The sequence below is a fragment of the Branchiostoma floridae genome, chromosome 2 (assembly GCF_000003815.2).
Source record: "Branchiostoma floridae strain S238N-H82 chromosome 2, Bfl_VNyyK, whole genome shotgun sequence".
NCBI lineage: Eukaryota > Metazoa > Chordata > Leptocardii > Amphioxiformes > Branchiostomatidae > Branchiostoma > Branchiostoma floridae.
This window is the reverse complement of record NC_049980.1, coordinates 262,954-277,858: the sequence shown is the minus strand read 5'-3', so window position 1 is coordinate 277,858 and position 14,905 is coordinate 262,954. Positions and strand designations below refer to the sequence as shown.

The following is a 14,905-nucleotide window of genomic DNA, read 5'->3' as shown; positions in this document are numbered from 1 at the left end:
GAGGTAATGTATACAAAGTATACATGCAATCAATACAATGATTTATTCATTAAATGTCTTTAATATATATAGATCGAATATCAATCTAACACAGAGAATACCAAAGAGCTATTTGTGTAGAAGATACATGAGGAGTAAACAGCAATTTCACCTGGCCGCTCTTGTTGGTGACAAATTATTACAATATTTGAGACTTATCCACAAGTCCCCCCTGTGGTAAAATACATTACCTCTGACATGGCTCTGTAAACAAAATTGCCGAGCTCGGAATGCCACATCCTCAGCTCAGTTTCAGCGGCAATTAAACACAAAATAACTTAACTGGAAATTGCAGTGTTACCTTTTATTTCAAAACTATGTACAGGACTTAAGATTCATCATAAAAGGAATTTGCAGTTGTCACGCCTGTGGGTGACTAGTTCGCTCCACGGTTCGCTGCCACTTGCGACCAATTTGAGCCTGTTAGCGAATATCCATCGCAAACAGGCGCGTACCAGTGAAATACCCGCTGTAGCGGTAGAAGTAACCAGTGTTTTTGCTTTTAAGATCATTCTAAAATTTTGATGTAACGTTACATTACAGAATGCTTGAGAGAATGGCTGTGAAAAGTGTTTCTACTGTGATGTTACAGAAAGTTGTGTGCCAACAGCAGGCTGCTATGTAACGTTGTAGTGAAAATAAATCAAATAAAATGATTGTTTTCGTGTGTTGGACTTCAACGTTGAACTGAATTGTTTGCCTGACTTAAAGTTTGAGACAGGGGAATAGGTCTCGTAAGCAAAGACGAGAACTAAAATTGGCCTCGTTATCTTTTACTTACTGTCATATGGAGGACATTTGATATGTGCTGCCCAACATCATTTGGCGCACCGAATAATACATACTTACTGATTGAAATAGCAAACATTTATATACTATAATGGGGTCATCTTGGTGACCTTTGACCTCTCTTTTATGAGAACGCAACAAAATGCAAGGGCCATAAAGCTTTACAAATAAACCATTAGTCAAAGAACAGCCAAACGTAAGTAAAAATATTTACAAACTTAAGCTTTACTTATTTATACATCGGTATATATACTTTAAGATACTAGTTACAATTCAATAGATACGGCAAGTTTGCATATATATTAGTCTCCAAGTATATGTACGCCTTGATTTGGTTTGAAATTTACTTGTGAAACACAATTCCCCTTTCTATGTCGTGTGGTTGAGTTTTAACATCAATGACCGTTGGGCGACGATGTTTCCCGAGGAACCCCTTCAGACGCTGCCACAGGTACTACCACACCTCCAGGAGGGTCAGCAGGCTAGCTCCTATAAACAGGCCCATCATTCCTCCTATGTTACCTGTGGGTGGGGAGGGGGCGAACACATTAGTGAGTCCATGTTTTTTTTAAAGATGAAGCAGGAGTACTAGTAATAGTTGTCAGGGTAAAGATGGACTCTCATTGCACTTGGGGCACCGGTGCGGCAATGCGGGGTTCGTTGATGACTCAACAAATATCAGCCTGAGATAAAGAACGGATTTTCTTCCGTTTTGTGTATTATGTTGTCTTCAAAGTCATACTTTTGGGTATAACAATAAAACAGTGCCGCTCGCAGTGAACGAACCGGGTAGTGCCTCACCGGTGCCCCAAGTGCAGTGAGATTCCATGCCACCTTAAGGTACTACTACTCCTAAAAACAGACCTACAAAAGAGTATCACAGGAATAAAAAGACATGGGTAAAGCGGATCGACTTCTGAACAGACAGCAGTTCACGTTTTAGTACAGCCATGATTTGAGTAATGAGGCTGTCGATACATTCTCGAACATGGGACCTTCCGAAAGAAATCTTCAACTAGAATGTCCCTCCCTGCTTCATACCGGTGTCTCCCAGAAATGTTTGCGGTAGTTTTATGTTCGCGGTTTTCGCGATGGCCACTTTACCGCGAACTTCAAACCATCGCGGACACTACGTCGAAAGTAAATCCCCGCGAACTTAAATGTACAGTATTGGAACCAGGGTTGGCCGACATTTACCTTCACAGTTGTTGTTGTTTTCTTCAATGAGGAAGTTGATGGCATGTATCAGACAACGTGGATTGTGTAAGCAATCAATAACTTACTCCCTTTCTACTTACTTGCAAGTTGTCCTCCGTCCATTGCTTTCAGTTCTGTGATTTTCTGGTAGTTCAGTTTCTCATAGAAGACGCTGAACACGACGCCGTTTGCTCTACAGGAAGAAAAATACTACGAGATTAAGATTTATTTATTTATTTATTTATCTTTAGACGGGTGGGTGGCCCCTTCAGCTTATTAGAAGCTGGTTTCCAAGGGGGGGCACTTACATGAATAACAGAGCAATACGTGTAACAATCAGTAGCAGACAACCTGAGGACAACAAACAATATATACAAATAAACCAAAGCGTCATTCGTGCCACAACTCCATGGATGCCTAATTCATCTGATGTAAGCTTTCTTTTATGGAGTACGTCTTTATTCTCGACATCTTTCCGTTGTATTTTCTATATCAACAAAAAAGGACCAAGAAAGCACCAAACAGGTGTCTACTTAGCGTCATCAACATAATATTTATGCTCTCCGTATATATCAGTGACGCTATGACAACTCATTCACAAAATCCTTAGATATCAACTCAAAATACGTCGAGGAACGTTAAACATCCAGATACTCCACTACTTTTCTCCAGTGTCACTGACAAAAGATAGTGGTTGCTAGATCTGAGACGTCTGACCGTTTCCAATATCATCTCCAGTTGCATTGCTTGTTCAGTACTTTCTTGCCTTTGTTTCTAAATACCCCATTCTTTCAACAACACATATAGTTTATTCAACTGATAAAGTGGACCTAGCGCTACCTACTGAAAATAAGACAAAGAGAAGATAATAGCATGCCGTGGAAACATCGACGAAGTCGTTCAGGAAACTCACGTTATGTAGTTTGAGTCCATCTCCCAGTATGGTGCAAGGTAGGTACGGGTGTGTCTGTTTTGGCCACCCTGCGTAGGACACAGACGTGCTGTATGACGTCATACTGCAGGGTACGGGGCAGTCACACTTCAGCTCTCCTCTGATCACCTGATCTAAAACATTAAAAAAGAAACGTTGGACGACGTACGAGTTTTAATTTGACCAGTTATGCCGGTGTTCTACACACACAAACATATAAACTACCCAAAATATAACCTTAAGGTGATGAATTAGGAGATGAAAAATATATCTACTCTAGTTATGAGCCTTGACAAGGGGAAATACGAACTTAGTCACGTTTGGGACCGCTTTATCGCAGAAGCGCCACCTTGTGGCGAGGAGCAGTCGTAGATTATATTACGACCCCGATGAAGGGGGCAAACAAAGTGCTAAAATGATTGCAGATAAGAATTTAGCTATGTGTTTCAGTTTATTTATTTTACCAGCAGTAACACTCAGGTACATAACAACCTGTTTTTCAGGCAATGCTGGGTAAACAAAAATACAATTTAAAACTTTGCAATATTACAATAACACATACAATAGTGCATAACCACAAAACGACATATCAAAACTCACAATTTCATTTGTCATTTCCATCTAGACCTCACAGTTCCTTGATAAACTTAACCAGTCCCAGAGTCTTGCGGTGCTTCAGTGACAGTTTGTTCCACAGTTGGGGGCCAAAAGATTTTAAGCTTCCCTCGTAGCACTTCAGGCTTGCTACGGGACAGTTCAACAGGTGAGGGTCCCAGTCAGCGAACATTTTAACAGCCGTGCGGGTGCGAGCTCTTATAGTTGGTGGTGACTTCCACCTGAACATTTCAGATATGTACAAAGGGCACTGTGCGAAAGGGTGTCATTTCCGGACGTTTCTATGTTTGTATACATCCGGATCGAGACCGTTTCTGGATATATCCGGACAATATCCGGACGAAATCTGACATGACTCCCCTGCGTTTTCGGAAAATTTCAGGAGTCCGGAACGGGACCATTTAATTCCTACCTCATATCCGGATTTCCAGTAATGGAACGTTTTCGGACTCTTTGGAGACAAACCACGTTCCGAATATTTCGTATATATCCGGATAATTTCAGAAGTCCGGAACGGGACCAAATAATTACGTCTCATATCCGGATTTCCAGTAATGGAACGTGTTCGGACTCTTTGGATACAAATCACGTTCCGAATATTTCGTATTAATCCGGATAATTTCAGGAGTCAAGAATGGGACCATATAATCATGTCGCATATCCGGATTTCAAGTAATGGAACGTTCTAGGACTCTTTGGAGACAAAACACGTTCCGAACATTTCATATTTTCTGAGCGCGTTCGGGGCTATTACGCCCCGGAAAGGTTGCATAAACTTAAGATATACTGAAACATCATAGGAACAATACAACACATTATTTCAGAATATCCAGTAACTTTACGATCATGCTAACTACCTAATATTTAACGTTTCCTGTCCGTTTTAACCCCGAAAATGCTAACTCGGTAAGGCTACATTTTGTGAAAGCTTTTCAAAGACTTTCCTGTATAAATCAGATGACACAAGTATCACAACAAATACATTATGTGGAGGAACAGATCATGTTAACGTCAAGGGGCAAATCAATATGCATTTGTCTCTTAGTCTTACCAAGGAAGTTTTAGCTCACTACAACCTCATTGGTCTTCACAAAAAGTGAAGCTTGAATGAAGCCAAAATTAAACAGTTCACTGTCAGATCCAATAATATCAAGCCCAAGTCAATAACATCATAACAAAACTGATCAGTTTATATGTACAATATCAAATGTACAGTATCCGACACAAGTCTAACGTTATAAACCATACAATCAATATTCGTAGGATAAAAATGTCATTACGAAATCAGTACGACAGTCCATTTTCAAGTCCTCTATAAGTCCGTATCGTGTTGACTGTGGAATCATCGTCCGGGGCGCCCTCTTCTGCGTCTTTGTGGTAGTGGACGATCACTGGCGACGGAAGATGCTCTGGCAAGACCCCGCAATATCGACGGCACGTCTCGAGGAAAGTCCGTTCCATTGCATAGTCCAGGCACTGTCCGTCTTCAGAGTAGAAATAGTTCTGGCAGGATTAAACGGCACCGGTCACAGACTGTCGTAAGTGTTACCAGGAGGTAGGCCTCGGTCGTCGGCATGGCAGGACAGGCGATTGGGAAACAGAGGCTCAGCGGCTGGAATGGAAAAAAAAAGGCTAGTAACTGCCCCGAACCCATGAACGGTACATGTAAAATTATTCAAACACGGCCATAAAAATCACAGCAGGACAAGACGGAGACAAAGGCAGGAATCTGGAGTCGGCTATCATCAAAGGGTGCGGGCCACACAGATGGCACAGATAAGGACCCCCAGAGAACGAATGGAATTTTATATGCACACAATCACATTGGTCCTAGTGAGGAGATTACAGTTTCTCCTTGGTTCTATCAAGGAGCTTTTATCAGATTTAGCCAGCCAGAACAACAGGACAGGAAAGTTTAGAAGCAGCCGTTACGGCACATACAGCACAAAATAATATGAGAATTTAACTAACTATGGAACGGGCAATTTGTAAACAAGCCGGGGATGACACGCGGGGGTTCCAGCTGAAAGAGAAGTGATCTATCATACAACAATCTTTACAAAGAGATCACACTACTAATTATTAAATACACAAAACACTAGGAAGGGATAACAGACATTGCTGACAGACATATACGGAACTAAGAACGGTAACTGCTTAATAATGTATATACAATCTATGTACTAGAGAGCTACACTACTCACTTCTTGGTCCGGTAGCGGCTAGCGGCAGCGGCAACTGAGATTCGAATCTAGTTTCAAACCTAACTGCTGTCACCAGCTGGTCTACTATTGGTCTAGTCAAGTCATGTGACTTCCTAATATAGTCTTGTTACCTAAGGACTCCTCCAGATGGTTCCAAGCAAGTTAGTGTCATCCATCATGCCTGTTTCACGGAAACACATGGCATTGTGCATTATTTTTGTGAATAAATGCATCATGTACTTACCAGTTTCAAAGTTGTACACAGCAGCAAACGCTGTGGCGCGGTGTAGGCTGTTATCTGCAACGACTGCCCCAGTAGGCGTACCGTTGACATGCCAACGTACTGGTCTGCTCGGCACTTTGCACAGCTTGCATAACCGCTTTACGAGTAAAGTTGCCTCGTGATATTGTCCGGATATGGGCCATTCCCACACAGCAACGCTGGTATTCAATATCATGAGTATCCGGTCATGATATTGTCCGGATATGGACCTATCCCAAACTGCACCGCTGGTGTGGAGTGTTTTGACTGAACTTTTTCAAGATATTGTCCGGATATGGACCTATCCCAAACTGCACCGCTGGGGTGGAGTGTTTTGACTGAACTTTGTTCAAGATATTGTCCGGATATGGACCTATCCCAAACTGCACCGCTGGGGTGGAGTATTTTGACTGAACTTTGTTCAAGATATTGTCCGGATATGCAAAGAAACAATAATACTTGACTCATAATTGTTACCATCGCAAAGATTGCTTTCTGTGTCATTTGATTGTAAATGTCGATGTCAGTATATTTGCACATGTATATGGAAGCCTAAGCTTCAATTACCAGAAAATTAAAGAGTAAACATGCATTGACATCGGGCATACTCGTTGTAGAATAAAAACACATATACAGAAGCAAAAACGTTAATGACGTGTATTTGACAAGATAGGAAACCTTTTTAAGGATACCCAACAAACCAATCTCAGATTCATGTATGACAAGAAAGTAATTTGTTAACCATTAAGTTGTCCGAAAACTGATCTCTGGAATGTTTCTGTTTTGGACATCTGTCGTAAATGGAACGGAATATGAATTCGGAAGGAGCGAAAATTTCGGCAAAAAAAATGCAGTCTTATTTGTTCAGATGCGCAATAAAACAATCACCGATTCACAATTCACGTATAGAATGCCTTTATCGGCAACGGTCAGAATATGCTAACTTCGAATCTGTCCTAAAACTAATCCATGGAATATCTGTCGCGGATATGTCTCGTAAATGGAAAGAAAAGAAAATAGTATGAATTCGAAAACATGAAACGTCCCTGACACGTATTCGGAAGAACGGGAAATTCTATCCGTCAGGGCATGTGCTGAAACATTTCATGACTCATGATATTCTGAGACATAATGAATTGAAAATGTCATCTGACAATGGCCCAGAAATAATGCACATCATGCTTCGTGCAAACTCCTAATTTGTCCGGGTATTCCTTATCGAAATATATGGACCTTGGATATGTAAAGAATGTAGAACATATCACGTATTCGGAGGCAAGAAACGTCAATGGCGCGTATCTTGAAAAGCAGGAAAGTCTTATTTGTCCGGATACATAACAAGACAATTCCTGACTCATGATATTTCCAGATATTGGAAATATTGAACATCGTGCCCGGACACAGTCCGAATATTTAGCATGTCCAAAAATATGTCAACTCCGACTTTGTCCGGAAATCACACCCTTTCGCACAGTGGGGGCTTTTCCTCGTACAGCATTGAAAACTGTGGCCAGACTGATTTTTTCCGCCCGGTTTCTCACCGACACCAACCCCGCCTCCGTTAACAGTTTACCAACTGGGACATGATCCCGGAGTGTGTAGCCTCTAATCATCCTTGCAGCTCTAAACAGCAGCCTGTCGAGTTGCAGCATTTGTGTTTTCTTGCCCTGTACAAGGCTTGGCAACCACGCCGCGCCACAGTAGTCCAAGTGCGACAACAACAAAGTTTGACACATAGTATGTAATATTTCTTTTGTTACGTAGGGTTTTGCACGTCTCATTGCACTGAGGCCACTAAATATTTTTTTCGTGATATTTGTTATGTGAGCTGACCACTGGAGCGATGGGTCTAGAGTGATGCCCAAATATTTGAAAGTGTTAACTTGCTCATAAATGTTAACACCGTCTGTGATCTGAACTGTTGTCCCAACATGTCTCAGCTTCTGAGGAACCCCGAATAGCATAGACTTTGTCTTGTCATGATGGAGAGAAAGTCTATTATCAATTAACCAGTCTGACACTCTCTTCATATCCTGGGAAACTGCCTCTTCACACTCTTTCCTCGTGCCCGCCGAGTAATAGATTGCGGTGTCGTCTGCATACAGGTGTATTTTGCATTTTTCTAGAACCTGTGGCATGTCGTTGACATATAAACAAAACAGCAAGGGACCAAGTACGCTCCCCTGTGGTACCCCGCAGGTGACTGCAGCCATCTCTGAACATTGACTTTGCAGACTAGTGCATTGTGAGCGACCAGAGAGGTATGATGTAAACCATTTTGTTGCATCCCTATCAAAACCCAGTTTCTTGAGCTTACTCAACAGAATGGCATGATTCACAGTGTCAAATGCTTTGCGTAAGTCTAGGAAGAGAGCAACTGTGACCTGGCGACTATTATTGGCCGACCTAATGTCCTCCACAATCTTCAAAACTGCAGAGGCAGTACTGTGGTTTCTCCGAAACCCACTTTGGTATACCGTGAGAAGGTTGTTCTGGGCCATGTAGCGTGATACTTGGTTTCCAACGAGTTTTTCCAACACTTTGGATGTTACACTCAGTACAGAGACAGGACGGTAGTTGGCCACATTAGTTCGATTACCGGACTTGTAAATGGGTGTGATCTTTGCCGTCTTCCAATCACTAGGGACTTCTCCTGTGGCAAGTGATAGGTTAAAAATGTGTGTCAGTGGTCTGACAATGACAGGGGCGGAGTCCTTAAGCAGTTTTGAGGGGAAATTGTCCAGCCCAGTGGCCTTCTTTGCTTTCAATCTGAGAAGTTCACTTAGCACTGTCGATTCGTCAACTGACTCAAAGCTGAACTCTGTACTAGGCTCCGGTATGTGTCGGAGAGGATCTTTCTGGGAGGTTGGCATACTATCGGCAAGGCTTGTAGCACAAGTTGCGAAGTAGCTATTGAACTCTTGAGACATTTCGCTGGGGTCCGATATATTGGTACCGTCAGGTCTCGCCAAGTTCTGAACTTGACACTTCCCTTTGGATTTCCCTGTGAAGGCGTTAATAATTTTCCACATGAGGCTTTGATCTCCTTTCGCTTCTGTCACAGCTTCAGCAAAGTGGATTTTCTTTGCCTTTCTGACTGCTGATGTTGTCTGGTTCCTTATCACCCGGTAGACCTCCCAGTCTTTTCCCTCCTTGGTTTTGATTGCTTTGCGTCTAGCTGCGTCGCGTCGCCCCATCATGTTTTTTACCCTGTCCGTCATCCAAGGAGCAACAGTGTTGTTATCCCTCACTCTCCTCTTGCACAGCGGAGCGAATTTGTCAGCTACATTCAGGAAAATATACTTAAAAGCATCCCAAGCATCCGTTACATCAGTGCAGTCTAATACTGAATCCCAATGAACTGACTTGAGTCCATCAATAAAAGATTGTTGGGTGTACTGCTTGTAAGACCTGTATTCACACCAGCGTGTACCGCATGCCTCTCTTCCTGCTTGTGCACAGGCCAGGATAAGGTTGTGGTCCGACGGTCCCCATGCCACACTTGCACTTGATCTGAAGCGGTCTGGGTTTGTTACAAACATATTGTCAATACACGATTCTGTGGACTCTGTTATGCGGGTGGGTTGAAGTATGATAGGTACTAACTGGTACAATCCCATTAGGAATTCCACAGATGACAACGCTTGGGTTGATTTTAACAAGTCTGAATTGAAGTCCCCCATGATTATGACATCTGCATTTTCTTCTTCAGCAGTTGCATTGAGTTTGTGTACAAGTCCTTCTGCAGAGTCCCTCCATTCAGAGCCAGCGTTGGGTGGGCGGTAGATGCAAGCCAACAGAGTTTTACGGGCCTTGTTTGGCTTGATGTCCACACAGCAAACCTCGACGTCCGCCTGCGCAAGATCATATCGACGCTGGGCTGGAATAGTCTGTTTGACATATACACCCACACCCCCTCCATGCCGGTCCCTGTCTTTCCTGTACAAGGTGTATCCGCAAACCTCCACGAGAGTGTCTGGAATGGTGTCACTTAAGCGAGTTTCAGCTAGCCCTAGTACATGTATACGGGTATTCTTCAGGAGTAACTGCTGGATCTCATGTAGATGTCGCGAGAGAGAGACCACATTGTAGAAGGCGTACACCAGGCCCTTTCTCCAGTGAGGCAGTCCATCCACAACTGGGCCAGGGTTTGGGGCAATATCTCCAGCCAGCAGTAGTGTGGTACAAACAAGAATGTTAACAGTTTGCCTACGCCTGTCTGTACAAGTAGTTGACGGTGCAAGAGACCTTACTCCGAGCAGACCAGGGTTGAGTTTTACGAGGTTGGGAGACTGAGTAATCCATGTTCCTGACTCTGCGTTTACAATGCTAGTACTCTTATCCCATTTAGGGAGAACGACTGGCCGTGGTAACACCGCTAACAGTAGTATACTAGCAAGTAATGTCACAGGAAAACCAAGGGTTACTGCCCCCTTCACAACACGACAAACTCCTTTCACAGCTAGCATGGTCTAGTTAGTGCTACTTGCGATCATACAGGAAAACAATAACAAATACACGATAGTTCTAAGCGTATTGCACAATTATTTCTACAGCTACTGCATGCGGTGCAAATTTAATTAACGTTACAGCTTGAAGTTCGGCAGGGTTCTTTGACTAATTTGCATACCAATACACAGCCGGAAATTTGGTACCACTTTTACGAACAAGAACAAATAATGCAGCTAAATTTAGTCTACGGTTCACAATAAATCAGAACCATGTGACATCGTCTCATATCGCATCACAAATGAAAAGCAAAACTAGCTGAACCTTGCATGGGCATGGAGCGGCGCTGTCTGAGGCGCAAACCTCCACCGACAGAAAACGGGTGGATCCCGGTCTGAGGACTGATTCCTCTCAAATGTTTGTTGAATAAAAATCACGAACGGCAGAAATAGCACTGTCAACAGCCAGGAAAGGTTTGCCAACTCAGACAACTCAACTCTGTCGCCAGTCCGGCGGTAATGCAATTAACGTTTCAGTTTGGAAACCAGCAAGTGTCTTTGCCTAATTTGCATACCAATACACATCAGGAATGCAGCAAACTCTTAACGAGAAACAACAGATATTACAGCTAAATATAGTCTACGATTCACAGTCAAGCAAAACAATGTGACACCGTCTCATGTCGCATCACAAATGAAAAGCAAAACCAGCTGAGATGGCACGGCTCAAAAACTGCCCCTCTCCCCAATCGGAACGTCAGTAAGTGACCTGTAGTACCTAATGCTGTTCGTCTTTGGCCGATGTTAAAGAAAAAATATCTGTAAGCTAAACACTCACCTAATATTCCGTTGACACATGTGAACATGGTAGTCGGGTCACATGTTGGTGCCGTTCCTATTTGAACAGATAGGATAGATAAACCTTAGGATTGTTAACTTTTAATTTTCTTGCCTTGGAGGCTACGTCGACCAAACTATGATTTAAAACATACATAAAAGTTTCGCTGCAGAAGCACACGCGGACCCGCACATTGAATGCGACCTAGGCAACTTCTATCTCATCTACGAAAATTGCATCACTCCGATGTTTCAGTCCAGATGCGCTACACGGAATAAAGTTTGCGGATGGCATACTCAAATTTCATTACTGCGTCGTTAGATTGATATGAACGAGCATCACGGCTTACCTATTTTTTTTCATTGTACTCTACTGCCATAATGTTGTCAATCAAACTTGTCTCAGCATTAGAGAGAACACTACACTGGACTGACCAGTGGTCATTGACGTGTCACAGTGCAGAGTGTGCTGTAAGCCTGTAACGTATACAGTGCACGGTCCAACCTTGTAACTTCGTATCATTGTACACGCCTAATAATTGTTCGAAATACGCTGGCAAATTGGGTGTACAATTGAAAAGCTTTCACTGTACCTGGTAAGTTGTAAGGCCGACAGCTGCAGTTCCGGACCACGTGCTTACTCCTGCACTCCAGATAGCAGCCGTTCAGCGTGTAGGTGTCGTAATACTCCAGCTGTCGGTCCTGGCAGACCCCCCACGGAGGGACATGGTTCTCGTACTGGGGAGGGGGAAATATTGAATTGTGTTAAGGGATAAGTATTGCTAGTTCGGACTGGATTTCCTTGCAGTTCAACTGGTCCTAGTCTCACAATTTAGCTCATGGTTCCAATTAGTTGGTAATTATATATAACCTCAAGAGCCTTTATATAACCTGGGGAGCCTTTATACAACCTGGAGAGTTTGAATCAAAACAAGTTTTCTGAGTTATACTTGAACATATAGTTGATGTTGATACAATTGCAAACATTGACAAACAAATGCTTATTTTATGTGGAAGTCATTTTGTTCTTTTAAAGTTAATTATCAAATTATATCGATCACACATGTTTACATTATATCTTCAAATTGTTTTAGGTTCAGGTATAATTCTCTGTTTTATTTTTTCTACCGGTAGGGGGATCAACACATGCTCACTGTTGTACTTTCTTGCATTATTCTTATCCAATAATGTACTTATTATAGTCCTGTGTAAAAAATCATTTTCAATTTTTGACGAAGTGGCGACGTTAAGATATGTTGTGTACAATTTGAGTTCGACGTCACTTCGTCCTCGTACTTTTGTTTGTATTTTTATATGAACTTTCCAATAAAATGAAATTAAAAAAAAAAATCGAAAAGTCATATCGGCTGCGGTTAGATTTGTCTGAACTTCGGGACTCACCAGAATTCGCTTGACGGAAACGAAGGCGTGGTTTCCCGGCGCGAGGGCGATGCCCTGGGTGTCCATCATGGGAGGTTCCCTCGGATCGTGCACCAAGAGCTTCAGCCCAACCTCAGCATTCCCACCAGCGGTATACGTTTCTGTGTACTCATCCTATTGAAGCAAGTGTCATTTATTACGTATAATAACAATGGAGGGTTCATATCAGGTGACAGTAGATGCACAGTAATCTCCAAGCAGATCCTACAATAGCATAAGATAGTATCAAAAGCTGGCAGAGGAGTGAAGCCGACTTAGGGGTGTGTTTCGCTTAATGGCAAATGGACACCTTTCGGCTGACAACACTCCTTGGCCATATTGGTACTAGTTATCTTATACCATTGTAGGATCTGCTTGGAGATTAGAGGCACATTAAAAATAGAGCGCAAGCTCATTTTGTCTTCTACGTTTGTCTACTACCCTGTCCTAAGTAGCAAATCCTATCTTATGATAAAGGTGTTTTTCTCGCCCATATTTACGTACGCGCCCAAACAATTGTTTATGTAAAGTTGCAAGATCTAATTACAATTCAATATAAACGATGATAGAATCCTCACTACGCTTCTAATTAGCCACGTTTAACCACCATCTAAGAACTTGGTACTGCTTTATCATCAGGTACAATTGTGACCTAGGAAACTTGTGTTACTCTCAAATAAGATTGTATCACTCCGCGTTCAGCTCATATCATGAAACAAGTAGAATAGAGTTTGGTTCAGCTCCCTGATGCCTTCATTTCGTCGTTGAATTTAAGTGAGCATCTGGACATCATAAAACAGCATATGCGAATACGTTAGAATTTTTTATGACCACTCACCACTTTAAGGTCGATGAACGCCATGAATCCTTGGCTGGAACCCTGCATGGACTGTTTTAGCGGGTTGTCGGCATCAGCGTTAAAAGTATAGCAGTTTCCGTAGTGGCCGAATGAATGGGTGAAGTCCTGGTGGGACACACATGGATTGAAAGAGCTGTATTGCTTCGCTAGCAAAATGTGGGCATCCTTATAGTTTTTACTACAGGATTTTTCCCGGACTCTACAAAATCCACATGAGCGTTAACTCTACCATAAACTGGGTAATATACAATCATAAGCTATCGTGAATTGTTATTATGACTACGGCTGAGTAAAAGCTTTTAACTTTGTAGTGACGTGTGTTGCGTAACAGGTAGAGCGTTTGGCTCGGAATCTAGAGGTCCCGAGTTCGATATACCCGCCTTACCCCCGACGTACGCTGTGCCCTTTACACGACATTACCCACTTCACCCAGGTGTAAAAATCTATATCTGACTTCGGTCGGAGAGGTAAAAGAAAAGACTACCTTTCTGTATGTACTGTGTATATGTGGCACTGTTGATATAAGTTACAAACTTGAGTGCAGTGCCACATTGTCCTCGTCTATACAAGAAAAAAACAAGTAGAAAGAAATAGTATGAACTTACCCGTTCAGTACAGTCGACCCCCTTCCAAATACATAGAGGCATGCGATTCCATTCGATGTCAAAGCCTTTTTCTAGCAAGAGGTCCTCAACATTCATGCCCTGTTTGTCAAAGTTAAAGATACACATGATCCCGTTTGTAATAGACACATATAGTGGGTCTACATGTCGAAAGTTTTAAGACATGCAAAATACCGCATCATCGTAACACGGTTGTTGCATATAGCAATACTTATTTATTCATACTCAAACTTTTCACTCTTTACAATAGGGTAAATCGTGAAGGGGCCATTGCAAAAACAAGTCTGTCATCAAACTGTACACAGTAAACAAACACATACTAGGTATCTGCAAAAATCGGTTTCAAGGCACCTATGATTCTCTAATAACGTCACATATCCCAGCGTCCAGTGCGCGTCATGAAATTCTAATTCCGATGGTCGAAAATTTGGTTACCTATTCCTCTGTGTAAGATTGAATATAAGGACTCTAGATTGTTATCGTACCAAGGCAATTGAGTTTTTATTCTAACATTTATTGCATGTGGAGCCCTACACACACACACACACACACACACACACACACACACACACACACACACACACACACACACACACGAACACTTACCTCCATGGTGGATAGACGTCTCATCAGTATCGCACCACCGGCCAAGATCGCGTCAACGTCAAGTTGAACTCCGAAC

At 42.5% G+C, this 14,905-nt stretch overlaps 1 protein-coding gene across 1 annotated transcript; it reads right to left on the bottom strand.

The window, feature by feature from the left end:
• Positions 1-240: 240 nt before the first annotated feature.
• Positions 241-14,835, bottom strand: LOC118410491 (acid-sensing ion channel 5-like). Its single transcript, XM_035812229.1, has 9 exons — positions 14,830-14,835; positions 14,238-14,304; positions 13,580-13,746; positions 12,724-12,876; positions 11,916-12,060; positions 11,324-11,380; positions 2,939-3,090; positions 2,127-2,218; positions 241-1,350 (listed from the first exon to the last, which is right to left on the bottom strand). The coding sequence occupies exons 1-8, from the start codon at positions 14,833-14,835 to the stop codon at positions 2,186-2,188; spliced, it is 780 nt and encodes a 259-aa protein (XP_035668122.1). The 3' UTR covers positions 241-1,350; positions 2,127-2,185.
• Positions 14,836-14,905: the final 70 nt, after the last annotated feature.